General features: G+C 50.1%; 2 protein-coding genes and 1 pseudogene across 12 annotated transcripts in view; 1 reads left to right on the top strand and 2 right to left on the bottom strand.

Annotated features, from left to right (window-relative positions):
• CYRIB (CYFIP related Rac1 interactor B) overlaps positions 1-2,895 on the top strand; it is a 142,560-nt gene extending 139,665 nt beyond the window's left edge. For all 11 annotated transcript variants that reach the window (XM_048212470.2, XM_057307727.1, XM_048212471.2 and 8 more), the window contains one exon: positions 355-2,895. In XM_048212470.2, the coding sequence (XP_048068427.1) occupies positions 355-418 (64 nt within the window). In that variant the 3' untranslated portion in view covers positions 419-2,895. The remainder of the gene's footprint in view (positions 1-354) is intronic.
• An 18,731-nt stretch (positions 2,896-21,626) lies between these two features.
• On the bottom strand, positions 21,627-23,313 carry LOC130542883 (zinc finger and BTB domain-containing protein 1-like; annotated as a pseudogene).
• GSDMC (gasdermin C) overlaps positions 22,957-27,758 on the bottom strand; it is a 32,568-nt gene continuing 27,766 nt past the window's right edge. The window contains exons 7-11 of the mRNA XM_057307801.1: positions 27,297-27,338; positions 25,525-25,664; positions 25,051-25,180; positions 24,500-24,573; positions 22,957-23,810 (exon numbers count right to left, since the gene is read on the bottom strand). Coding sequence (XP_057163784.1) covers positions 23,475-23,810; positions 24,500-24,573; positions 25,051-25,180; positions 25,525-25,664; positions 27,297-27,338 — 722 coding nt within the window. The 3' untranslated portion in view covers positions 22,957-23,474. The remainder of the gene's footprint in view (positions 23,811-24,499; positions 24,574-25,050; positions 25,181-25,524; positions 25,665-27,296; positions 27,339-27,758) is intronic.

Raw genomic sequence — 27,758 nt, 5'->3', positions numbered from 1 at the left:
GAGGGTTAGATTGGGCCACCGGGTGTAATTTGTCAGTCCCTGAGATGGAGCAAGGACTCTTTTCCTCTGAGTGAGAGGTGCAGCTGAGTGGTCCTTTAGAATTTAACCAGATCATTTCAACAAGGTCGTTGGGACTCAGTAACACAGCTCGTGGATCTTCTGTTTAAAAGCTGGTAGGGAGGCTAAGCGAGGCAGAACCTGAACCCAGTTGAAGCTGGAAATCAAAGGCACAATTCTGTGAGAGAAGATTTGCCTATTTGCTCATCTTGTAATAATTCTAGAACCCGGTGCAGGTAATGGTTTTTTTAAAAATTCCCTAAAATTGCTGTGTTTTGTTTTGTTTTTTACCTTTAGGTACACAACAAAACATTTGAATGATGAGACTACCTCCAAGCAAATCAAGTCCATGCTGCAGTAACAGTCGAGGAGTGCGCACCTGCTGTGGACGGAAGACAGTATTCTGCAGTGACTGGGAATGCACAGTTTTTAGTGATTGCAATTACTATCTCATGTACTCTTGCTTTTTATTTCTTGCCTCTGTTCCTCTTCCCTCTTTTTTAATCATGTTCTCGTTCTTAAGACTTCTTTTCTGTGCCAAAATCAGTAAAGTCATACTCTGAAGGGAAGTTGTCCTTTCAGACGGGCCAGCTAAGGCAGCTAATTATGCATTGCATTGGGATCTCTACTGAGAAAAATTCTGTGACTTGAACTAAATATTTTTAAATGTGGATTTTTTTTTGAAAACTAATATTTAATATTGCTTCTCCTGCATGGCAAAACTGCCTATTCTGCTATTTAAAAACCCTCAATGACTTTATTTTCTACTGCCGCTTTTTTCATGTGCAGCCAAAATGAAAATGTTTAAATTAACTGTGTTGTACAAATGGTACCCAACACAAACTTTTTTTAAATTAGTAAGACTTTTGTTTAAAGTTTTAAGTTTGCATTTGACTTTTTTTGTAAGGATGTATGTTGTGTGTTTAACCTTTATTAACTAACGTTAAAAACTGTGATGTGTGCGTAGAATATTACGTATGCATGTTCATGTTTAAAGAATGGCTGTTGATGATAAAATAAAAATCAGCTTTCATTTTTCTAAGTGTGGCTTGGTTTACTGGTATTTTGTTTTTAGGCTTGTAAAGCCTTCCCCGTGTTATTTTAGTGGAATGCATACACAAATCATTTCCCCTTTTTGTAAAGGAGAGCTGTTTCTTTGTAATAGCATTTTTCTTCATTACTGTCTATGTAGGTAGTTTTAATTGCTTTTAAAATCTTGCTAAATGCAGTAAGACCAGTGATCTTGTCGTTAACTTGCATTTTACTCTTGATTTACTCTTGTATGGTTGTAGTTGTTGGAGGAAAACTGCACTTGCCTGACTCACAGTTCCCTGGAGTAAGAGGGTAGTCACAGGAGGCGAAGAGGGTGGCAGGAAGAGCAGCCCTCAACACTGGGAGGAGTGTGCGTGTAAGACGGGCTGGAAGCCACAAACCTTGACACAAATGGTAGAAAACCAGCATGTGTGTTGTTTGAAGATCATAAAACCTTAATCAAGAGATTGAAATGTCCTGATTGGGAGAAGCAGCTTAAAAGTTGTCTAGTCCCGCTGTGCTGGTGGTGTGATGAGTGTCTGGAGTGTCTGAGCTCTGCTGCATTTGAAGTGGAAGGAGTCCCAGAGGCTCCCACCAAATCCTTCTGGCTTAATGGTGCTGGATCATGATGCCCACAGCGTCACCGTGGACTCCTTGCTGACCTCCTTGGCCTTCATCTCACGCTCTCCCAGCGCATACCCTGCTCTTCTCCAGCCAGGCTCAGCTGCCTGCAGTTTACAAGTTGCATGCGGCGTCACACCTCGCTAACTCTGGCTGGTCCCCGAACGTGCCCTCCCCTTCCTCCCTCACATCCATCTGACGAACAGGAGCTCTCATTTTTTTGAGACCTTCATGAAGCCTTCAGGATAACATTAACCCCAGTCTTCTAAGAATATTGTAATGGGTTAAATAGTGGCCTAAAGATAGGTCTACCTGGCACATGAAAATACAACCTTATTTGGAACAAGGGTATTTGCAGATAAAATTAAGGATCTGGAGATGAGATCATCCTGAATTAGAACAGGCCCTAAATCCAATGACAAATCATTAGAAAAGAAGGGGAAAACCACAGCAAAAGGCCATGTGAAGATGGAGGCAGATCGGAGCAGCGCACCGAGAGGCCATGGAACTAAGAATGGCTGGCAATCACCTGAAGCTGGAAGAGAGTCATGGGACAGGTGCTCCCTCCAGAAGAAGGGAGTCTCCCGAAGGAACCAACGCTGCCACCACTTTGACTTCAGACTTCTGGTCTCCAGGACCATGAGAGGACACATTTCTACCACAATTGTGGTAATTTGTCATGGCAGCCCTCGGAATCTAACACAGGTGTCTCGGCCAACACCTCTGATATTTGACTGCACTTGTGGGTACCTTTTCTGACTTTGTGAGAACTCGGAAAAGAGCTGTGTCTGATTTTCCCTCTGTGCACCAAGGATCTTGCACAGTGCCCAGACTGGAGTAGGGGCCAAGCGAACGCTCGAATGGAGTGAATGAATACAAGTACAAAATAATGAGGCAGCTGGAAGAGAGAAAGCAATACTGCTATGGCCTTTGCGGTCAGCACAGCTCATGCTGCGCATATTGGAAAAGAAGTAGAAAAATCTCTAACTCCAGGCTGAGGGCTAGCAAACTGGTCTGCGGGCCGATCCGCCCACCACCTATGTTTATACAGCCTGTGAACTAAGAATACCTTCTACATTTTTAAAAGGTTGAGAAAAATCAAAAGACTATTTCATGGCATGTGTGAAGTATACGAAATTCAAATTCCAGTGTCCACAAATAAAATTTTATTGGAACACAGCCTCACTCACTTGTTTATGTATTATTTTTGGCTATTTTTGCACTACAACAGCAGAATGGAATTCTTGTGACAGAAGCCATATGGCCCTCAGAGGCTAAAATATTTACTGTCTGGCCCTTTACAGAAAGAGTTTGCCGACCCCTCCGCTAGTCACAAGAGCAGGTTTATTCGAGAACCAGGTGTGCTGGAAGTGCTGTGCTGCAGTGTGATGAAAGGAGCCATCCCTGCTGCCACGGATTTAATTTCAGGTCTAATAGCTGCTGTTCAGATGGCCAAAGAGACCAAACGGGCAACTTCCCACCTACCAAGTCTGATCTCTTACTCATTACGTCCATCCTAGAGTGAAGGATTATGGGACTGGCCATGGGCTCATCAAGAAAGAGGGCCAGGGTGAGTTGGCGGGGTCTGCCCTGCGTACTGAAGGGAGGTGGGACCCTACTCTGCGTTGGTGCATCTTAGGTCACTCAGAGCCAGCCTCCTTTCACTCGCTCTTCCCCTCTAAAACACAGCCCTGCTCGGTATCTCTCTGCTGCTCTCAGGCCAGTGCATGTGCACTCTTCCGTCTTCCCTCACCATACAAAGTACCCATTGCATCATGACTCTTCACCACTGCCCCATTTCTACAGCCCTCATGTGGATGAGCAGGACATTTCAGTCCTCTATTTTCCCCCTTACAGATTGGGATTAAAAAGCACTCGACTATTTTAAGATTGCCCCAAATATTTTAGACTTATAAAGATAGTTAGCATTTGTGCTCAAATCTAGGTCTTTGGAGTTAAAAATGCCATTCTGGTTCCATTTGAGATTGCAGTTAACTCCATTCCATAAATTCATATAATCCCTTACAGAGCATATTTCAAAAGTAGAGCACACTGTGATCACAGAAGATGGCATAGAAGGATTTGTGCATTAAGAATCAGGAAACTCAAGCCGCATCACTTTGGAATTCTGCGTCATCAGTAAAATGAGAGAATTGAAACAAAATCTCTCACGTTTAATGCCACGTCATATACTACATGTCTTGTATATACTATCTGCAAAAGGCAATAGGAATGTGAACAGTTAAAACAGACTTTGGAGTTGGTGCACTGGAGTTTAACTCAGTGTGACTTTGAGTGAGTCCACGTCCTCATTTACAAAATGCATAAAACTCGAGATACCTACCCCTCTACAGCGGCCCTGAGGATTATTCTAGATAATGCCCGTAATGCCCTGTACATGTCAGAAGTGCTCGCTGTCAGTCTTACTAGGTCCATCATGGCATTTAACTGTACTAAAAACAGCCCAGTCTATTCCAAGTGTCCTGTCCATTAACTTGTATTGTTTTCCATTTATTCTAGAGAAGTCAACAGTACCAGTTCTACTTCCCTCAGTCAGTGAGGGTGCTAGGCAAAGCTGCTCAATTTTATTGAACCCTTTAAAGATCCTATAACTAATAAACACTGCATGATAGTTCCAGTTTTCTAAGGGGACAGGCGGTTCACTGCCTATTTGAAATGAAAATTAGCAACACAATGATTTTAAACATCAAGCTCCAGTATACTGATACATTGCTTCAGTTATTGTGTTCACAGGCACATCTTTATGTCAGTCAACATTTAGTAAGTACCTCTCCAGAGCCCACTTAGACTGTTCCTAGCTCTGTAATGATGGGTGCTGGGTGGGGCCTGAATGGAGGAGGGCAGCATGTTCTGGGTGTTTGGAGAGAGCGTTCAGATAGAAGAAGCCATGGTAGAAGCTAATGTTGGGTGTATGTTCTCCACTGTGTGGTCTGAATATGTTGACACAAAACACCAGTCTCTTTCAATATATTTTTTTTGAGAAATTCCTCAATAATGTGTGGTTATAGGAGAAATAGTATGGCTTTTGTAAGTGCAATAGACTTAAAATTCTATGTCATTCATATTTATTCTTCCATCCCCTTACCCAAATGCAACTTCTTATATGCATAATTCCACATTTTGCTTTATTCACTTAATACAAATTGCAAATTGTTCCATATTTTTATATAAAGAGTGTTTTCATTCTTTTTGAATGCTGTGTAGTAGTCCATTGTATGGATGTACCATTACTTACTTAACCATTCCCCTAATTGATGGACTCTGATTGTTTCCAGACTATTGTAAACAATGGTGTGAAGACAAGCCTTGTACACACATCACGCATGTGTGCAGGTATCGTGTGTCTCCTTCACTCTGCATTCATCAGCCCTGGGCATGCTAAGCTTGCTGTTCCTTGAGCACAGGGTGGTCACTCCACTGTCCCAAGTCCTTTGCAGTGGCAGGTCCCCCTACTGAGATTGTGGATGGGTCATTCCCTCTGTCTTTGTGCAGATGTTCCCTTCCAGGGAGGCCTACCTTGATCCCTGCTGTTGAAAATGACAGCCTCCCAGGCACTTCGCACTACTCTTACTCTGTTTTTGTCTCCACTGCACTTATCCCTGAACCTGCTGTTGTAGCCCGGGGTGTCCACGGGAAGCAGAGCACGAGTAGGGGCTGTGTGCTGTGGGTGATTTTGGGAGGAGGTCCCAGGGAGCAGAACCAGGGGCTGGGCAGAGTGAAACAGGGAAAGTCAATACAAGGCTGGGTTCTCAAGTTGGGATTCTGTGTCCCTGGCCCTTCTGGGGAGCTTTGTAGAAAGCCCCTTGGATCTGTCCTTCTGGAGGCATTCAAGGGGAGTATTTATCCACCAGCACCCATCTGTAGTTCGTCAAAGGTTACAACAATATGAGGCCTGGCCCCTGCTGTTCTTGCCACCCCATTCTTTATTCTTCTCCTTCTGCCCTCAGACATATCTCCCAAAGTAGCACATTTGTCAGTGACACCTGGGAAAGTCATGCTGTTGATCAATGTGCTTGACCAAAGTGGAATCCTAGGTCACGTTCAGCTCTGAGGAGGCCCTGGATTCCCCTAACCAGTGTCGGTAGTCTCCTGCATATCACTCACCATGGCAGGAATTAACAAAATGATCGTGGAATTTTTGTTTAGTGTCTGTGTCATACCCCAGATGGTCGGTTCCATGAGAGCAGGACCAGGTCTGTTCCCTGCACTGCTGTATTCCCAGTGTCTAGATGGAGTCAATTACTAGATTGATTTCAGTCGCTATACAGTACAGTTGAAGATACTAAGGGCTATGGGAAAATTTAAGTAGATTGGGAGTACTGGGCAGTGGATCAGTTAGCAATTTAATAGGGTGGACAAAGGTAGGTCTCATTAGGAAGGTAATATGTGAGCCAAAACTGAAGGAGGGAAGGCAGTTATCAGTGAGGGTATCGGGAAAGGTGTCCCTGACAGACAAAGCTGAGAGCACGTGCAGACACCTCAAAGCAAGAGAGTGCCTGAGGAGCAGAGGGAGTCAGGGAGGGAAGCGCGGTCAGAGGGGTAATGGGATCATATCACTTAAAGCCATAGCAACCACCAGAAGACTTTGGCTTTTGCCCTGAGTCATCAGAGGGCTCTAAGCGAGGAATGATATAAACTGATATATTTGATGAGGTTTAACTCTAACTCTCTAATTGCCTTGCCAAGAACAGACTGAGATGAGGCAAGACAGAAGCAAGGAGACCAGTTAAGGAATTGCAAGAGGCAATCAATCAATCAATCGAGGCAAGAAATAATGGCAGATTATTGCAGTGAGAAGGAACCAGATTCTGTATATTTTGAGGGAGCGCCACAGGCATCCCCAGCAGGTTGGTGTCAAGAAGGATCCAAGTGTGGGGCTTGAATGCCTGGAAGGAGGGATGGGGTGGGAAAGAAGTGGGAAGGAGGCGAGTGGAGCATATTTTGCAGGAGCAGGGAGATTATCTCTGGCTCAGTAAGCACTAGCATCTTTCACTAGTTGAGGGCTTTTGCCCTGAGATTCCAGCCCCGGTGGGGGAGTATTTCTCCCAAGAGCATAAGGCAGTGAGAGGCTGGGAGATGGGAGGGGGGTGGAAGGTGGACACCAAAACGGTTTGGGTAGGGGAAAGTCCACTGTATGGGTTCTGGTCCCCCTTCTGCCTGTCAGTGGCTTTATGACCCATTCTCCCTACTTCTAAGATCCCACCTCAGACCTGGAAAAGCTGCTCAGGCAACATTGGCCTGCAGGCTATGCCCTATGTGCTTTTGGGAGGTCCAAAGAAAGGGGAGAGCTGCACAGGGGTGGTCAAAGGCAGAGAGATGCTTCTTCTTTTAGACCCCCATGGCTGCAAGGCAGCTCATCTATCCTGCCTTCTCTGCTGGCCACAAGCTCACAGCTCCTGGAGACTCTGACTTAGCTGCTGAAAGGGGGTTTTAGACAAGAGCTTTCCTGTGAGTCCTGTTAGGGGGGGACTCTCCAGGGGGGTCCTACGAAGGGAGGAGGATTATTTTGAGGGGCCACTGCATGTGAGCATGTTATTGAAGGGGTACAAACACATGGAGTGCTGGTTCACAAGCTCTTGGGAGCTTCGGCTTCCTGGGTATGATCTGAAACTGGCCCCTGTCATCAGAGGGCTGGGAGAGAGACCTAAGAAAGCAGCAGGCCACTCCAGGTGGGTACTTTTAATGTCAGTGGAGGGAACTTACATACGGGTCTGGTCTTGAGCTGCAACAGGACGAATGGACCCCTGCAGGTACCGTCCAAATCTTAAAAGTTTATAGAGAGGCTCTAACTGTGCTCATTTATACACAATGCAGGTGTTTTCAACATCACATCACCATCTCAAGGCTATGTCCTTGGAGCAGCCTCTGAGAGCAGGAAAGGCAAGTGGAACCCTCGTTCCAAGGACAGGGGAGGGGGTGAGGAGCCTGGGAGTGGCGGGGTCCAGCTCACAAGTCACTTGACAGTCACGTCCTTTTGATGCTATTCTCTAGCCCGAGATACTTCTACCCCTGCTTTACAGGAGAGGAAACAAATTCAGAGAGGTTAAGAAACTTGCCTAAGTTCACACAGCTACCTGCAAGATGATTTGTGTGAATGCATGGGAATAATACTGAAGGGCAAATGTTACCAAAATATCGATACTGCTTATATCTGGGGAGTGGAGTTACGGAGATTCAAATGTTCTTCGTGTATTTCTGAGACTTTCATTTTTTTTTTACAAGGGCCATTGTTTTGACTGTTAAGTAAGTTTTATCAGGGGAAACGAACATATACTGTGACTGCCGGGCCTGGCCAAAACCAAGGGGACGTGTCCCGGGCTTTGTTCCGGCTGTGGAGGGGCTCCGCCAAGTCAACAGAACTAAGCTGAGGCTCCATGACCCGCAACGCCACGGGTCCTCAGGCTCTTCCCTTCCCACGCCCTGCGCACGCAGAGCACGCACGCGCACGGACGTACGCGCACGCACGCGCACTCCTTCACAGCTCCTACACGTCTCAGCCATGTTGGGTCCTGCAAGTCTTAGCAAAGATACTTCGTACTGTGAAATGAGTCCGGTTGCCGCTCTGCGGCGTTGCTGGCCATGACCCCGCAAGTTCCCACCGCCAGACAAGGCTCTGGGGAGGGCCCGGCCCAGGAGTCCCAGGCCGCAGGCCCGCGCAGGCCGAGTGGAACTTTCCCCCATCTCCATCCTGCGCGGGGAAAGCAGGCCGGGGTGAGCGGCACGCAGCTCCTCTGTGCAGGTCCTCTGTGCAGCTGGGGAAGGGTCCCGCAGCTTCTTCCAGAGTAGCCAGACGATCAGTAATAGCCACGTCACGCAATAATAGCTGACAGCCAAGCACTGTTCTGAGCACTTTATGTACAACTTTGAAGTCTTCACTACGGTCCGGTGAGCTAGGGATTCTTAGCCCCATTTCATAGGGGGTAATGTTGCAGGAGAAGGAGGCACAGAGAGGGGAGTAACTTGCCCAGAGCTACACAGCTGTCCGTGGTGGGGCAGTGGATGGAGTCCAAGCTGTTCTGGAACCAGCTTCTACTGCCTCTCAAGGAAGAATTCTAATCCAAGGTGAGACCCTACTTTAATGGGTGCCCCTGCCCCCTCGCATCTGGATGGGTGACTAATGTCTGGAGACCAGTCCTGAAAGGGTTGGAGGAGATGGGCCAGTCCTGGTGGAGCTCATAATCACCTACAGCTGCCTAGGCCAGCAGCTCCCTGGAGGCAGAACTGGAACCCTAGGGGAGGATGTGGCACCCTTCTCAGGCATTGGCTTAGAGGGCTACAGGGCTGGGGGCAGCCAGCATCTGCAGCCCTGCGAGGGACCCACAGAGTGCAGACAGCTGTGGCACCACGTCAGGGTCCCACATGAGTTGCTGGCTGGGTGCCTGCAGCTGCAGTCCACAGCTCTCCACTAGGCTCAGGGAGAGGACTGCATCCTCACTCTGCACGGATGAGAGGACTTCCAGTGGGAGAGAGAAGGTGGTTTCCTCCATCTGATTAAAGTTTGGCTCCAAGATGCTCACCACCTGCAAGGAACCACCCAGAATGAACAAACAGGTCTCCCAGCCCCTGCATTAGTGGAATCCACTCTGAGGGTGGGACCTGGGGCCAGTGCTCCCCCATCTCCCACTACAGTTGAGGCTTGGCAAAATAGTGTACTCCCAACACCGCCCTTCCCACACTGGCTGGAGTCATTGGTTTCCAACACTCCCTGATAGCTCCCAGCCTCTGTCTGCACTGTTCTGCCTGAATTCTGTCTCCCCCCCCCCCATCTTTTCATCCATGAGTTCATGAACTGCATGGAGGAGTCAACCCCCCTGGGAAATGCCCCTGAGCCCTGTAGTTGGTGTCCTCATAGCCTCCTGTTTGAGCTAAAGCAGGAAATGTCTTTTGTCACTGGTTTACATAGTCCCTTAACCAGACTGTGAGGGGTTGAACGTCTTTCACCTTTGTTTTTTGTTTTTTTTTTTAAAGATTTTATTTTTATTTATTTGACAGAGAGAGAGAGAGCCAGAGAGAGGGAACACTAGCAGGGGGAGTGGGAGAGGAAGAAGCAGGCTCCCAGCAGAAGAGCCCGATGCGGGGCTCAATCCCATAATGCCGGGATCACGCCCTGAGCCAAAGGCAGACGCTTAATGACTGCGCCACCTAGGTACCCCATCACCTTTGTATTCTCAGGCCTAGCAGAGGGCCTGGTGGTACAAGGTATGGATTCAGCATAATCAATCAACCCACACATGAGTGAATGTGGCACACCCAGCAGAGGCTGCACAGGCCTGGGTGCTCAGAAGTCAGAGCCAGGAAGTACCCCTCTGTGAGTGAGGGCTGATAAAGGGCTCTCAAGGGACTGGGGACCAGAGCCCTGACAAACCACCTGGGATATTTCCCTAGATGTCATCCCTCCATGCCCCATCCTGGAGGCTCTCACCAGCTCCAGTTGCTGGGGCATGATCCCCCTCTCCAAGGACTGGGTCAGCAAGCAATGTTGGGTGTCACTGAGCACTGTTGAGAGATACGGGTTGAGGGCCACTGAGCATCTGAAACATCCTGTGTGTGTCCTTGTGGGCCCTAGTAACCCAGGAATGGCTGGGATACTGGAGCCCTAAAGTGGAGACAACCTCCACTGGGTACCTCTTGGGCCATCCTTCCTGAGAAAGGTTCAAGAAGGTGAGAACTGCGCCTGCCCTGGAAGTGCTGAATAAGTTGCCACCCCTTCCAACCCCCCAGTTTCCCTAAAACACGATCCATGAAAGGTAGATGGTGGGCTTCGTTTTATAAAGGGCTTTCATATTAGCTCATCTGCTCCCCAGAGGCTTTGCGAGGTGGTTATTAGCCAGGATAATGGTGATTCCTCATCCTGTCGGGGGCAAAACTGCGATGAGAACCCAGGCTGGCCTGATTCCAAACATGAAGCTCCAGTCTTGGGGAACAGCATGCCTTTAGCCCCATGTGGGCATCTCTGCCCCTCAATCTCCTTTTCATGCGTGGGGAGGGACCTAACTGATGTTGGGCACCTGTGATATACAGACGTGTTCAGTAGATGGAGCATGTGAGTAATACAAACCATAATGCTTGCTTTCATGGCACTTACACTTCTGGCAGGGGGAGACTGATGAGAAACAATAAACACCGTCAGCCTTGGAAATATCTGGGGGGAAGAGTATACCAGGCAGAGGGAACATCCAGTGCAAAGCTCCCGAGGCAGAAGCAAGTCTGACTAGTTCAAGCAACGACAGCACAGGGAGTGCCGTGGCTGGAGTGCAGGAAGCAAGGTGGAAAGTTGTGAAGGCTAGTGGGAAGGGGACTGTCAAGGTGCTACTGGTAAAGGCCAATGGGGAGCTATGGCCTCTCTGTGTGTGGTGACAGGGCCCAGGCCTTGCTGTCAGCAGCACTTGCAGTTGGGAGGAAGCACTGCGAATCTGGGCACTGGGAACCTGGCCATCATGGAGCCTTCAGAGATGAATGGCTGCTGCTTCACTTCTGGCCCCCATCTCACATTGATTCCTCTTTTGGGGGGTTCTCACCCAGAACCCAGGGAAGGGGGTTCTGGGAAATGATCCAATGTCCTGAAGTGACAGCAGAACAGACTGGCCCAGTCTTCAAAGCCTCTGTCCTCCTGCCTGCCCCAGTGCTTCTGTCCATGCCACGGGCCACCAGTGTGGGGATCCTTCCTAGCTCCCTCTGTGAGCCTCGTCTCCATTCTGGGTTGGAGCAGGGCCTCTGTTAGACACTCTCATGCTGTTGGTAATTCTCTATATTGGTTTGACATTTGTCCCCACTACAGACTGAAAGAGGAGAGTGGCTGTCTCCATTTTTCCTGGTGCCTTGTGGACACACAGTTGGTGCTCAGTAAATCATCACTGAAGGAAGGGCTGGAGCGTCCTGCAAGGTGAGTGCCACTTACCCTCACTTAACCACAAGCAAAATGAGAGAATGGGGGCTGTGCTTTTCCATGCTGACTTTGGACAGAGCTTGGACAGAGCATCACATGTGAGTGGGAATGGCCTGAGACCATCCAGAGCACAGAACAAACGGGAGAAGGCTCACTCAGAGAGGGTGGGCAGGGAACACAGGGCTGCTGGGCAGGGCCCTTGGGAGGACTTCCCTCTGGACTCTCTTCCTCCCCACCCTAGCCCCTTGTGCAACTGTCTTACCCACGAGAGCTCTAAGAATGCAGAGGATGGCCCTGCCTTTCAAGGTCAACAGGCTGCCTGAGGGGTTCCGGACGGTGCTTAGGATGGAGCCCCCAGGGCCAACCAGCTGTCCCAGCACCCCAGTGTCCAGGGCCTGTTCCATCTGCAGGGCAGGGCAAAGGGGAGCAAGGACAGGCTGTGGGTCTCCTCCTCTGGCTTCTGACCCCGTACCCAACCACCCAAGCTTCTGTACCCCACCCCCTGGCACTGTGTTCCCTCTGATGCCAGTGATGATGGAATGAGCCTGGGTTCTGATGCCAGCAGTGCTGAGCCAGGTCCCTCCTTTGGGCTTTTGTGAGCAAATGCTGAGTGGCTGACACACAAGCTGGCACAGGCTTGTGCCTGGTCACCAGGGGGCTGGCCTCACCGTGCCATCCAAGGTTGGGAACTACCGAGACTCAGAGCACATCCCATTCCTGCTTCTCATTTCCCTGTTCCTCCCCCTTCCCTGGATCCCAGTCCCCAGTCCCCGGTCTGGCCTATGGGCCCCTTACTGCGTCCTCGAGTTTCTGCAGGGCCCGAGGGTCTTGGAGCAGCTCTTGGAGGGCACTTAGCAGCAGGTGCGGGCAGCGTGGCCAGGTCCTGCAACTGGGCACCCACCTGCCTCTGCAGGCCCTGGAAGTTGGGCTCCTCACCAATGGCTCAGCTGTAGGCTGAGCCTGTGGAGAGAGGATTGGCACCCCCAGCTCCTGGGCCCAGGCCCTTTGCCCAGGGCCAGTCTGCCCGGATCCTCTGCCTACCCAGGAGGTCCTGGTGCCACAGTCCTGGCCTATTGAAGCTCCCACCTCATGCAGAGCCCTCTTGTGTGTGCCTACTTTTCATTTCTTCCTTCCTTCTTTCCTCCCTCCCTCCTTCCCTTCCTTCTTTCCATAGGGTTTATTGAGTACCCACCAAATACCAGGTAGCAGTCATGGGTCTTATCCTTGCCTTTCCCTATTTCCTGCACTCACACTCCTTCTTCCTTCTCCCCCTCCTGCTCAGGGCCCATGCTTCAGCTGGAAGATGGCCCTCCCTGCCCCTGGACATGGGGTGACCACATGGGGAGGGAAGGGACCCCGAGAACAGTGTCAGGGCATTCTCTGTGGGAAGGGATGATTTCTGGTTGGGGTCCAGGCCCTGGGCAGGACGCCTTACCTCCACTCAAGTCTCGACTGAGCTTTCCTTCAGGCAGGTACAGAATAGCTGTGTGGGAGCACAGGTAGGGCAAAAGAGAAGAGTGCCTGAGAGGAAGGCAGACAGTCAGCAGTTACGGCGCTCCTACGGTGCGCTGGCCAGAGAGCCGGGCCTCACAGCTTGATCTCCTGTGGCCGCACAGCACTCTGGGGGCAGGCAGCATGAGCCCCGTTTACAGACGAGGATGCTGAAGCTTGAGACATTTGGTGACATCTCCAGGGCCACACAGAGGGCAAACGGCAAAGCCACCATTCAAACCTCAGTGCCCTGGACTCAGGCTCATGCTCTTTGCATAAGGGCAGGGGTGGCTGGATCCTCCTTCTCCTCCTTCCCCCACCGAAGGCCACCCCTACAGACTCAGTGGGCCAGATCTGAGCATCAGAGTGGTCCCACCCTGGGCTCAGTCCCCAGCCCATCTCTAGGCTGCAGCATTGTTGGGAGAGCGAACCCCCTGCCTCCCACTGGTCACCCCTTGGCTAAGGATGGGCAGGACCACCCAGTCTGCATGATTCTCTGGGCTAATTAGATGACACAGCCCTTCCTCCCATCAAATGCAGCTTCTCCCTGGCCCCCCTCCTGCTCCTGGGCCAAGTGGGGTGCAGACTGGGTTGTAAGTTCTCCTGGACAGCTGACCTCGGGGCCCTCTCTGCACCTCAGATCCTTTTAGCAGCTGCCAGAAGGTGGAGCTGTCTGGCTGAGGGCTCAGGCCGCTGGGAAATAGCCTCCCTCTCCCTCTTCCTGCTCCACATTTGCAAGTAGCCCCTGCCCCTCTGCCAGCCCTCCAGAGGGAGAGTCCTGTCTCTGCTGCTCCTGCGCCTCCAGCCTCCACTTACCCCAGCAATCCTCTTTGATCACCAGCTGCAGCACCCTGTAGGCCAGGACAGTGCCCCGGGGGATAGTCACTGTCTTCTCTTTGGCCATGTGGCTCTGAACCTGGAGCTAGGAAGAAGGCAGGGAGAACAGGACCTCAAGTCCACACAGGATTGAAGGACCTGCAGGAAGGTGTCTCCAGGGCAGACAGGAGCAGGGAACGGGGAGACACAGGAGGAGGGACTGCATGGGTGTCTCTTGATGATCAGTGTAGGGACTTTACAGGTTGGAGGGGAGGGGAAGATCCAAAAGCAGTGGACGGGGGGACACCTAGGCAGCAAGAATAGCAAAATAGTTGCACACAAGATATTTCCAGAAAAAAACCCCAAGGCATTCTGGGGTCAGAGCAATACACATTGGCATGGTAAAAGCTCTAAAAAGTCCCACAGTAAAGAAACGGTTTTCACTTAGTGTTGTTAAGCACTGTCCAGAGTTTGGGGTACTGGCTTTGGGAAATGCTGAGCTGGAGTCCTGAGGCACTGCAGCTGGATCACCTCCAAGTGGTCTCTGAGTCATCCCCTCTCATTCGGAGGCGGAGCCCGCGGTGCACAAGCCCTGGGTGGCATGGGGCCCACCGGAAGCTGGGACTTGTGACGCGGCGCCAGTGGTGTCACTGCGATCGCCCTCCTCCCATGGGGAAAGTGCAGTTTAAAACCTACAGTAAGAGTGCGCGCCTGGGTGGCTCAGTCGGTTTTGACTTTGGCTCAGGTCATGATCTCAGGGTCCTGGGATCAAGCCCTGTGTTGGGCTCTGTGCTCAGCGGGGAGTCTCCTTGTCCCTCTGCCCCTCCCCCCCCATGCACATGCAAGCATGCACACACACTCTCTCTCTCAAATTAATAAAATCTCCAAAAAAAAAAAAAGCAACAGTAAGAGAACACCTCCTTTCCCCGGCACTTGGCTGGCTGAATAAAGACTGAGAATCCAGCTCCCCTGCAGCTACACGTGGCCCTGTGGCCAGATCCTGGCCAGTGGGATGCAAATGGGCGGAGGTGGCTTCTGCCGGCTTCAGTGTGGACATGATAAATGCAGCTAGAGCAGCCGTCTCGGACCAAAGGGCGGCAGAGTGACAAAACAGAAAGAGCTAGGTCTCTGATCCTTACGCTCCGCCCTGCAGAGCCACTACCTCAGGCTCCCCTCTGGACTTTTACCTAAGAGAGAAGTGCTTTACTGGTTAAGAGCCACTGTCATTTCAGGGTTTTCCGTCACTCACCACTAGGGTGACTAACTGTTCTGCTTTTCCCACTGAAAGTCCTCTGTCCCGGGAAAGCCCTCACTCAGGCAGGCTGGGAAGGTCGGTTACCCTACACTGACCCTCGTCCCATAACACACCCGGTGTCCCACATAGTAAGAAATCAACAGCAAATATGTAATCCCGAGATGGCTCCCTGCTCCCCAGCTACTCCCACCCTCCCCTTGTATTGTCCTGTCTTTCCCACAACTGGCAAGTGGAGCGAGGCTGCATATTTGAACATCTCAGTAACATCTCACCCATGGATTAGAAGGCCAGCCATCTGCTGTGTTCAGAGGTGGCATTGTAGTGTAACTGGTTTGATTAAACACATGGGTGTTAGGACCAGGTAGGCCCAGTCTGGGTTTTGACCCCAGCACGTGCCTGCTGCGTGCTCCTAAGCAAGGAGCTTGACCTCTTTTTTTTTTTTTTTTTTTTTTTGAGAGGGAGACTCTTGAGCAGGCTCCACTCTCAGCACGGAGACAGAGGCAGGGCTCAATCTCATGACCCTGAGATCATGACCTGAGCCAAAATCAGGAGTCGGATGCTTAACCCACTGAGCCACCCCAGCGCCCCTTAACCTCTTTGAGCTCCAGGTTCGGCACCCAGAAAACCTGACATATAGTGCCCACCTTATAGAATCGTCAGGAGGGATGGATGAGAAAAATTGATAGAGAACATTTTGTCCTGTGTTCTGTCTTCTAAACAGTAGTCAGCAATGGCAGCTGGGGATTGGACTGATAGGTGACCCATACTCACCTGCATTCCTGTGGCCAGTGAGAGGTGAGGCCAGCTGTGAGGCTGAGTCACACTTAATTTGTGGGAGACAAGAATCCCAGGGCCCCAGGATACTAGTGTGGGGCTCACACTTCCTGCATCACCACGGGGATCTGAGGCCCACACGTGCTAAATGACCTAAGGACTGAGCTGGTGAGGAGCAGATCCAGGTCTTAAGGGTGTGTGGAAGGAAGAGGAGTGTCCCTGCACCAGTGTCTTCAGCACCTTCCCCACACTGCTGCCTGATCTCCCCTGGTTCTGCAGCCCAACCTCCGGGGCAAGAACGGGCAAACTCAGAGGGTCAAGTGACTTGCCTGAGGCCACACAACTAGCGTACCCAGGCGCACCTGGTTCCAAAGCTGATGTGAACCCCCTCCGCAGTGATACCAGCCCTGGCAGCGCACAGAATTACCTGAGGGAGTTAGAAAAATACCAGCCAATGGGTATTTGGGCCAACAAAAACAGAATTGGGCAGGGCAGTGTTGGGGATTTTCAAATAAAAAACAAAACAGCTTTCCAGGTGACTCTTAACGTGTCATCGGAGTTAAGAACCACGACACAAGCACCCAGGAATCCCATTCTTGTTTAGATGGGGCGATTTTTAGTGGGGCAGTCCTTTGGCAGGAGTTAGGGTGGAGGGGGAGCTCTTTGGTGGCTGCAAGCATCTGCAGCACACCCGAATTTGCACCCCTAGGGCACACCCTGCACCTTTAAATGGCCCGGCCCAAGGAAGGCCAGCCGTCCTGCTCCCTCTGTGTTGCTGAGGCTCTGAAGCATGGTGTCGTGTATGGTCTCCACGGCCTCTGTCACCACATACAGGCTCTCCTTCTCCTTCTGGCGCTGCAGTTCCCTGAGGAACAAGGGCTTTGGGGTCCTCAGTTTCCTGTAGGGCAGAGCTGGGGAGGGCCTCTGCCAGGTTTCCTGGGACCAGGCCTCCTGGGACCAGGCCTCTCATGGTGTGACTGACCTGGACTTAGGGACTGCTTGTTTAAGGTCACTTGGGGGTGGCTGGAAAAGGAGAGAAACTGAGGGGAGTGTGACATCTGTCTTCTACAAGGTGTAAAATGTCCAGACCAGAGGCCACCATGTGGCTTTCTACAAGCTGAATTGGACAGAAGGCTTATGTTTATTTGGCCCACGAGGTGTTCACAATTTTTTAGATAATATTAAAATTGGTAGGTTTCACATAAAAATCCCAATTTCTAGCTTCTCTGAAGAAATGGTGCCACTGAGCTCATAGTCCTGCCTGGCAGCAGTCCCAGCAGCTGCTGCTCAGCTCTAGGTAGGCTTGTGTCCACAGTTTGCCATAGTCTTCAACATTCCCTATTGCCTCGCACTGAGCAGCTACCATGTTTCTTTCTTTCTTTCTCTTTTTTCATCTGGTTTGAAATCTCTGACTTCAAAGAAGCCCTTCTCACCACCCACTCCCTTGTCCCTGGGCTCCCGGGCTCTCTGCTAATGGTGGACTCTCCCATCCCTACCCACTCTTCAGAGGGGCTGGCCGGAGCCTTGGGCTTTTCTCTCCTGCCGCCTGATCCCTACTCCAGCCTGGAAGACCTGTGTCCACAGACAGACCTCAGCCAGGAGAGCCCAGGTGGCCTGGTCGGCCCACCTGACTCTCACCTCTTCATCAGAGTTTCCCAGGTGTTAGGGGAAACCATAAGTGTGTGTACAGTCAGTGTGGAACTGTGGATCACCCCACTGTTCCCTGTCACCTGCACTGGCAGCCCGGTGCTCACACTCATGGCCCCTGTCACAGCTCCTGCCACCATCTCCTGGATCGGAATGGATTGGCCCCTGTTCAACTCTGTGGGAAGAGAGGTCCAGGCTGGAGCCAGGCGGCGAAGGAGGCAGGTTTGAGTGTGGCTAAGGCCTCAGCCCTGGGGTCCAGTTTGGCCTCCACCATTTACTGGCTGGGTGTGACCCTGAGCAAGCCACTTAACTCTTGGAGCCTCAGTTGCCCCGTCTAAAAAAGGGGAGGGAAGAATGACAGGGTCTTCCCCCCAAGGATGGTTGTGAGGATTAACTGAGGAACTGCCAGCATGATCTCTGGCACATAGCAACCACTTGACCCATGTTCAACCATTATTGTTGTTTAAAATTATCATTACTTATCACACAGCTGGGGATAGGAGGAAGAAAAAATGGGTTCATCCTTCCCCTACACGGAAGATGGGTGTCCATGGGGTGTCAGTGGCATGGTCCAGGCCAGACAGACCGGGGTTTTGTGTGTCTGGGCAGAGGCTGTTTGCTTTCTCAGCCACATGAATCTACCTTTTTTTGCAACACTGTGCTACCCACAGGCCCCACCTGAAAGTGCCTGGGATGGGGGAACTGGGCTCCAGCGCGTCCATGAGGGAGAAGTCTGTAGGGATGAAGGGGGTGTCCTAAGGCCAGGGGTGGTGTCTGTGCTTCTTCCTCACCAGGCAGAAGGGGCGCAGGTGTGGGGTGCTGTTCAGACTGTCAGCAGGCACCAGCTCACCTCTCCTGCTCAGTTCTCTGACCACACTCCTGGCATCCCTTGCAAACAGGGATGACATGTTCCTGGAGGGGTAAAGAGGGCAGGTGTCCTACAAGGCTTTGGGGACCTTGGTGAGGTCTCTCAGCTGAATTGAATTTCCAAAAGTGTGAGGAGTGGGGAGCCCTGAGCAGATTTCTCCCTAGTGCTTCTGACTCAGGCTGGGTTCTAAAGTCAGCAGGTAGGTGGAAATGACAGGTGGTCAAAACCACCCTGGAAATACCCTTTAGATCACTCCCCTCCTGCCAGCATGGGACCTGGAGAAGCTCCAAAGCCAAGAACTCCCTTCTCTGTTTTAGAACAGGTGTTCCCTTGGGAACATTACTAAATCCCTCTGCTCCTTGGTTTCCTCAGCTGTAAAGTAGAAATTTATTCATATTTATGTAAAATATAGACAATTACTGTCTGTAACAGTACACCCTCTATTGGGCTGTTAGGAGGAATAACAAGTTGATGTTGGTGTACGTTGATAAGCTGTTACCCTTTTTGTTCTGGCCTTGCTTGCGTTTCTGAGGTAGTGGGTGCCCAGGTGGGTGGGAGGAGAAAGGAGATGGGGGTGGCATGAGAAGGGAACAGGGATTCCTCTCTTTTCTCCCTCCTCTTAGCACCCATAATGGAGTTTTCTGGGTAGAGGCATCTGGGGTAAGCCTCTTTCCCCCTCCAGTGGGCCGCAGTAGCATTTTGTTCCTGGGTCTTTGATGGAGTTTGCTGTTTCTGTGAGCACCTCCTGAGGTGGGCCCTGGCAGTCACCGAAGGCTTGTGAGCAGGGCAGTGACACTGCAAGCCAGTGCATGTGTTTTAGGGTGAGTACTGACAGTCCACTCGAAATGGGAGATTCCAGGAGCTTATGACTACAGTCCAGGGGAATGTGACCCAGGGCTCCAGCGTGATGTGGGGGCCAACCTTTTCTGCAGCCCCAGGGAAAGGAGGGAGGTGAGGGGTCAGCTTCTCCACTAGGCACGGTGCCCAGGGCCCACACTACTTTTAGGGTCCATGAAAATGTTTTTGTTTACTTTAAAATCAGAAGAAAGAAATAGCTTTTAGGTCTGAGAGAGTGTCTTAATATATAGTGTTAATATATTCGTCTTTATGCCAGTAGTCTTTTTTTCCTTTTCTGTCCAACTTAAAGCCAAAGAGAGGCTTCCGTGTTGTTGGGAATGGGGGCCAACACAACTTTAAATGACAGTATTTGCTATTTCTATGGAGGAAGGGGCCCCGGAAAGCGACAGCGGCCTGGGGAAGCGCGGGCCTGCTCAGGCCTGCAGGGGGCGCCAGAGGCGCGTCCGCTCGACCGCGGAGAGGGGCGGCGGCGAGGTGTATGGGAAATGGTGCTGGGTCAGATAGTGACCTAGTGACCAAGAGGACCCCCGCGGGGACCGCCTGGGGGCAGCGCCAGCTCGGAGTCCGGGAGGGGAAGTAGGACGCTCTCTAAAGGAGGGGGCGCCTGAGAAGGACGGGCCGGGAGCGGCCGGTGTGTGTGTGGGGTGGGGGGGTTGGGGGGGGGGAGCTGCGGGCCTGCCCTCCTGCCTGGGGCCCCCTGCCTACCCCCAGTCCGGCCACCCCTCCAGGACCCGTTGTCCCCTGCCCTTCACACTCACGTGAGGCCCTGGGTGGCTGCCCCATAGGGTGGTGGCCGGGTGACCGTTCCGGACTGTAGGCCCTGCCCAGCGTTGGAAGTCTAGATTGGAAGTCTAGAACATGCGTCCAGCACTACAGGGTTTCCTGCCCCTGACCCGTGGGGTGATCCTCCAGCTTTCAGTAAGGGCGTGTGGACTTACATTAATATTGACGCTTTGTGTTCTTTAATCAAAGCCCATCCAATCCCAGCCCCTCTTTCCTGCCCCTCCTTTCTTCCATAGCTTCTCCCCAGAGATGATCACTTTAAATGTGCTCGTGGCTTGTTTTGGTAATTACCTCCCTTATTTCTTGTTTAAAGGGCGTTCTTGAGATATAACTCACAAGCCATAAGTTCACCCCTTGAAAGTGTACAAATCAGTGGCTTTAGTATATTTACAGGATTGTGCAGCCAAGACCACAGTGTTTTAGAATATTTTCATTACTCCCCACCCTAACGATGTACTTTCTGGTCTCTCTGGATTTGCCTATTCTACATATTTCACATGGACGGGAGAATATAATATGCGGCCTTTTGTGTCTGTCATTTCTTAATAATAAGCTTGCTCAGTTGTAGGCGTTGTCCATGTATTTAAACTAGGGAAGATGAGGATTTAGGGTACCCTTGGCACTACACCGCACCACAGGTCCTATCACAGTTATGACCATGTAAACACGACTCAGCTATTAATAAACCATAAATATTTTTCCTTTCCTGTAGGATTTTTGTTTTCTCATTATTTTTTGTTTATTTTTCCTTCTATTTTCTGTGTTTGTATCTAATTAAATCCAAACTGCCAGTTCCTTAACTCTTGTATTTAATATCTCAGATTCAAGGTATTCTATCACTTTCCTCTTCCTGGAGAATCTGCCCTAAGCCTTCCTGTCTGCTCATATGGGGACTACTTGTTCTTCGCCACGCCCCCACCACTGTCATCCTAGGAATTCCCATTTCTATTCCACACTAAATCTTTTCCCTGTAGCCAGTATCTTCCTCCTGGGTCTCTCTCATTTTGCTGTATCACATCCTCTCATAGCTTTCTGGAAAATGGAACATAGTAATTTTTTAAAATGTTTGTCTGAAAATGCCCTTATTCTACCTTCAAACGATGTAGACTTCTAGTTAGAAATAATTTTCCATCAAAATGTAAGAAGTCATTGTTCCATTGCCTCTAGTTTGCTCTGTGGTTGTAATTTAAAGTTATTCTTTTCTCTTTCTTTCTTTCCTTTATTTTCTTTCTTTCTTTCTTTCTGAGAGGGAAAGTCTTTTTTTTTTTTTTTAAAGATTTTATTTATTTATTTATTTGACAGAGAGACAGTGAGAGAGGCAACACAAGCAGGGGGAGTGGGAGAGGAAGAAGCAGGCTCCCAACAGCAGGGAGCCCGATGTGGGGCTCGATCCCAGGACTCTGGGATCATGCCCTGAGCCGAAGGCAGGCGCTTAATGACTGAGCCACCCAGGCGCCCCGGAAAGAGAGAATCTTTTTTTTTTTTTTTAAAGATTTTATTTATTTATTCAACAGAGAGAGAGACAGCCAGCGAGAGAGGGAACACAAGCAGGGGGAGTGGGAGAGGAAGAAGCAGGCTCCTAGCGGAGAAGCCTGATGCGGGGCTCGATCCCAGAACGCCGGGATCACGCCCTGAGCCGAAGGCAGACGCTTAACGACTGCGCTACCCAGGCGCCTCCCTACCACTGTTCTTAATACCATTAACTTCTTCGACAAGGTATCTGTGAAATGGCTCTTCAGGTTCATCTAATTCATCGTTATCAGTGGATTCATTACAGTCTTTATCAGTAACTTTAATAGTTTATAGCCTTTCAGTTCGTCTGCAGGAGTATCTTCTGGCTGCATCTTGATTCTTTCCTTCTCAGCAGCTCTGCTTTTTTCTTCACGGGCCAGTTCAGACTCCACGGTGCTACCCTTTCTGCTTCCAGTGGTTGAGGTCGAATCAGCGGCAGCCTGGCTGGAGTCTCCTCTGTATTCATCTGTCTGTGTATAAAATGTGTTGGAAGAGTCCTTTTCACCACATCCGGCTTTGATATTACCGTCTTTTCCATCTCTGGTATCTACTATTTTGTGATAGGATCTTGTTGGTATGAATGTCCGTTCGTCCAGGTTAGAGAATGCTCATGTAGTAATTTTTCACAGCTAAAGCCAGATCCACATCTATCCCAGGTAAAACTCCATCCAAAGCATGCATAACATGTGTTCTTTGTGAGTAGATCATTTGGACACTGAACTTTTTTTACATACATCAAATAGTGGTTTGGGTTAATTGCCAAATTGTAAAGACTCTTCATCAGGCTCTCGATCGTGTGGTGTAGTTACTGTTGAACTTGGCTCTGCCCACCACCTGTTGGCTTCACTGCTATTTCTAGCCACTGTGTCTTACCCCAAATATCATTTTGCTGTTCTGTTTGCTAGAAGCAGAAGATGAACATTTTGAACTAGAACAGTCTGCGTCCTGTATGTCTTCTAAGCAGTCGGGAACACTGTACAGCTGCAGGTAGTTCATTGCCACTTCCCACTGCTCAAAGCTGGAGGGAGCAGTCATAATTTTTCCCAAATACATAAATTGCAAAATGAGATCAGAACACTCAGCACGAATGTCCATGTTGCTGAGATTCAGTTGTGCAGTCCTGTGCTGACGGTTCAAGAAAAACATTCTAAAAGAGGAGCTATAGGCAGCCAGGACGGCTTTATGTGCTTGAAAAGTAAACGTCCTCAATTGCAGTACAACAGTCACAGAGAAAACCCCACTCCCTTTGGTTGTTTAGCTGAAGGATGTAGCTGTGTAGCTGGGCTTTGCCATCATCTGTTAGAGACCGGCTGCCACAGGAACCGGGGCTGCAGAGGCTTTAGGGAGTTTAAGGCAAATTGGCCACGGGAAAGGCGGGTGGAGGCGAGGGGGCCCGCGAGCTGCAGTTTTAATTTCTAAGACCTCCTTTTTTGTTTTCTTAATGTTCCTTTTAAAATAGTTCAAAAAGCATAGTTTGGAAAACTCACACATAATGATCAATATGCAGGTATAATTGGGGGGGGGGACTTAATTTTTTTTTGCAGCAATTCCAGACCCTCTTGTTTTTAACATTTTACCACCTCTTCTTGGTTACGTATCTGTCTCTCTGTCCCTTCATTAATCACCTTATTTTTTTTGATGGATTTCACAGTAAGTTACAAATATCAGTACACTTCACCCCAAACAATTCATATTGTTACTAGAGTTCAGTATTTGTTTACATTGTTTTGGAGTAGCATTAATATACAGCAAAATGCTCATATTTTTAGATACTATTTGATGAGTTTTGACAATTGCATGAGCCTTGATCACTTCAGAACATTCCCTCAAGTGTGCTGATCCCTGGCTCCATGCTACCCTAAGTCCGTCCCCTGGTTCCATGCTACCTTAGGTCCCCTGAGCTCACCTGGGACGCTCCCAGCATAGATTGGGGCGGGGCCAGGACTCTCTGGACTGACTGCCAGCTGCTGCAGCACAGAGAGGGTCCCATACAGGGCGGACAGGGGCTGCTTGGCTTCCAGATCCCAGGTTGACCTGGGGCTATTCAGCTCCATATTCAGGCCACACTCCTGCAGCAGGCCATAGGTGATGGCCAAATCCTCATCCTGGAGTGGGGCAAGGAGCTCAGGTTTGAGGGTGAAGGGGATGTTTCCGGAGCATTTGAAATTGGGCTCCAGGATGCTCTTTACCTAGAATAAACAGTATCCTATGTTTCAGGTCAGCATCTGAGGTTGGAAAGAGAAAATCTGTCCCTAAGAGGGTCATGCAGGGTAGCTGAAAAGGACAAGAGCTTTGGAGTCAAGGGGACCAGGAGTCATGTACTTGTCATGTCCTGTGATCAGTGGGATTGTGGACACATTATCTGAAAACGCTGATCATTGGTTTCTCAGCTGCTAAATGGTTATGCTAACGTTTCCCTTGTAGAATAGTGGCATCGGGTGTCAGATGTGTGTACATGTACATACACATGTGCAATGTGTGTACATGTATATGCATGTCCGCACACACATACATACTTATATATACGTATGAGGAGAGAGAAAGAGCAATCACCAAGTGGTAACTGTGTTAATAAAGCAGGGATAGGACTCCGAGGCCCCGAGTTCCCAAACCTGGGTTCTTATATGGCTACTTTAGAACTGGGGGGGGGGGGCTTCTGCAGGGGTTGCCATGGAAACGGAGACCCTCCTAAGGTAACCTCATACCTACTGGGCCTGTTCCCTAGAGGCAGATGCATCCAGGGATTTCCCAGTTGCCAACGCAGGATCCTGTCTCCCTTCCTGGCAGAAACCTCCATCATCTCTTTTTCCTCAGACTCATTCTTAACTCTGGTTCTCTCACCCTCTTCCCTGGACATTGGCCCCTGGGGATTTCTTACCAGCTCCCGCTGCTGGAGCAGGGTCCTCTTCTTCATGGACTGCGTCAGCAGATCGTGTTGGGCGTTACTCAGCACTGGGAACAGGGAGACATTTGGGGAAAGAGAGTGATGAAGAGTCATACTTTTCCTCTCCCCACTGTGAACTAGGAGACCCCATGAGAGGAGAACTCTGAGGCAGAGGAATAATCCATTGGATTTGAAGGTCAAATTCCCTGTACTGGGAAGTCTTCCACCTGTTCTTGGGATGGTCCTCAGGATGCTACATGACATGGTTCAGAGGTTGGGATCCTGAGGCTGGAATCTGGAGTCATCCACCCACAATGATCTGTTGGATGAACTTGGGCGGGTCACTTTCTAGTCCTCAGGCTGGTTCTCTGTTCACACGGCAAATTTATCTCACTAAGCCCTCCAGACTTTGGAGAGAGCTGGTGTATGAGGATGAAGATCATGATATTTGAAGGGTTTTGGAGAGGTGGCATCTAACCCATGGCTTTCATGAGGTCTGCAGGCCAAACTTGAGACTTTCCTACATTTCCCCACATCACTCTTACCCATTATGGCTTCAAGGAGATAAATCATGTGGAATCTTTCCTGGATCCATACGTCTCTTATGTCCTCTTGCATCTCATTTAGGATTTTGCCACCAAAGCCATCCAGAGAATCCCAGGGGTTCCCATCCAGCTGTAGGAGACTGGTATTATTGGTAATACGATACTACTACTACTACAGCTAGCATTGTTAAGTAATTTTGCTTGTGTCTTTTAAGTCGGTAAGTGATTAACGAAGGTGGGAGGTCAGGGCGCTTTACCTGTGCCAGGGGACTCCTAGCAGCGTCAGTATTTGGGACTGCACTCCCTGGCCCTGTTGTGCCTGGGGCCAGTGTCCTGCATCTCTCACATCCTCCTCTTTCTCCTGGCATTGCCCCGTTCCTCCTCCCCCGTGTGCCTTGGTAGTATTTTCTCCTAAACCTGCCCCCATTACCACTTTTGATCAGCCCTAGGTAGCTAGCTGTAGGAACCCCTCACCTCGTCCACGAGGTCCTGCAAAGCCTCTCGGTTCCCAAGCATGTTCAGGATATTATGGAATATGGCATCCTGAGCGTCCTTTGAGAGCTGGGCCAGGGCTTCCACTTCCTGGAAAATCTCCTCATGTAGGTGCTCGAAATCTGCCCTCAGGAATCAGCAACAGCGAGAAAATGGGTACAATGCTTTGATTAGAACATTCCTGGGATGACCAGGCCTTCCCCATCAATAGAAGCCGTTTTGTCAACCAAAAGCGTCTCTGGATGGCATGTCTGCTCTCTGGGAATAGGCTAGATATAACAGAGTAGCAAACGGACAATCCTAGCACTATGAAACGAGGGCGGTAGAACGCAGGGAGCAGCGATGGAGATTCTGGAAAGGGGCCATGGGGAGTGGAAGAAAATGACCAGGTGCTCATTTCTGGGACATGTCTGACATAATGTGGATTCTAACGTTGGGCTCCTAGAGATGAGGATCTTAAGTGCCCTGGGCTCAGTTTCTGTATCTGTTAAGTGGGGATGTTAAAAGGATTAAATTGAATTTATGTATGGAAAATGCTTGGGGTAGTACCAGTGCACATGAGTTATCCTTCTTATTGTGTAATTCTACCTATATTGTCTATATCCACAGAGAATTAACCAAGGAATTGGGGCACCTGGGTGGCTCAGTCTGTTGGACTTCTGCCTTCGGCTCAGGTCATGGGGATAGAGTCCAGGTCTGGCTCCCTGCTTCTTCCTCTCCCTCTGCCCCTCCCCCTGTTCATGCTCTCTGTCTCTCTCTCTCTCTCTGTGTCTCTCGAATAAATAAATAAAATCTTAAATCTTAAAAAAAAAAAAAAAGAATTAACCGAGGAATGGATTCGGGGGCTCTCTGCTTCTCTTAGCCGACTTCCGGTGACCTCGAGATGATCTGCTGAGTGTGAGGCCACTGGAAGGGAAGCTGCAGTGGCATAGGCATTTCTGTTTGGTTCACTGCTGTATCCTCAGGGCTCAGAACAATGCCTGTTGACCACTAAGTTCTTAAATGTTTGTCGCAGACATGCACAGATGAATAAAGAATGAATAAGCGGAGGTGACCAAAGCATATATTTGGAAGCAGAGCTCAGTTTTCTGAGTTGCATGGAAACTCCATTTTGGGTTCTCCGCTTTGCAGCTTCCTACCCTGGAGGCCCCTTAATTCCCTCTTAATAGACACTCACCTTTCGGGAGGACTCTCCATCCTCCTCCTGGAAAGAGAATCACAAGTGATCATCTCTTTTCTCATGCTCAGATTTGCTTTTGAGACACTTTGGAGGGTTCTGTCCTCTTACCACTTCCTCTTGCCAAACCTCTTCCTGCCCCAATCTGGGTCCATCCCTCCATCCCCATGGCCTTTCTGAACCTTTCCTATTCCACAACAACTAGCGCCAGGCCCTAGGGCCATGGTGGCAAAGGCCAGGGCAGTCTGCCCTGCTCACCAGATGTGTGCACGATGGGATCCTCATCCTCACCTCCAGAAAACATATACCTATTGGGGGGATGGGACCACTTATGAGGGTATCTAAAAGAGAAAGTACATCCCCCACCCAAGAGTTAGCTTCTGAAGACATTCAGTTTCTCTGACCTTCTGCCTCTGCCTTCCCTGACCCCCTCCTTTCCATCTACTCCTGCCCTTTGCCCAGGGGCCAGATCCTCCCGCCTCAGGTAAGGACAGCAGAGGCAATCACGGGAGTTGTGCAAAGTGGCCTCATGGAGGGATCCAGTCCCACTTTCCTGCCTTGAAAATCACCCACTCACCTAATAGTGGTGATGATGGTAGAAAATTCAGGACCTTTTCCCCTGGAAAGAGAAACAGAAGTACTCATTCACAAAGCCTTATTCTCCTCTTCCCTTTCCTCCTCCCCACTGCTCTTCCTCCTCTTCCCAGCTTTCTCCTCTTCTCTTCACCGCCCCCCCCCCCCGGTTTCTTACCTCTTCCCACTACTTCAGTTGACTTGGTGCCTAGGCACATGGAGACCCAGGCAGCCCCCCCACAACCCTATCTCAGTGTTCAAAGGAGAAAGGTGGCTTTCTCTTTGGCCAGGGGCCTGCGCCAGGGTCAAAGGTAGGGGAGAGTAGGAAGCGTTGGAGGAGTCCGGCTGGAAAGGTTTCCCTGTGGATCTGTGGGGGCTTGAGCCCTAAGCATGGCTCTAGCTAGTATCCAAAGGAGGTCAGGGCTCAACAGAGGCTGAGTCTAGGCAGAGAATCTGCCCAGCTCTG

Source organism: Ursus arctos, unplaced genomic scaffold, assembly GCF_023065955.2.
Source record: "Ursus arctos isolate Adak ecotype North America unplaced genomic scaffold, UrsArc2.0 scaffold_6, whole genome shotgun sequence".
NCBI classification, from domain to species: domain Eukaryota; kingdom Metazoa; phylum Chordata; class Mammalia; order Carnivora; family Ursidae; genus Ursus; species Ursus arctos.
The sequence above is the reverse complement of the archived record's forward strand: the minus strand, read 5'-3'. Positions and strand labels throughout refer to the sequence as shown.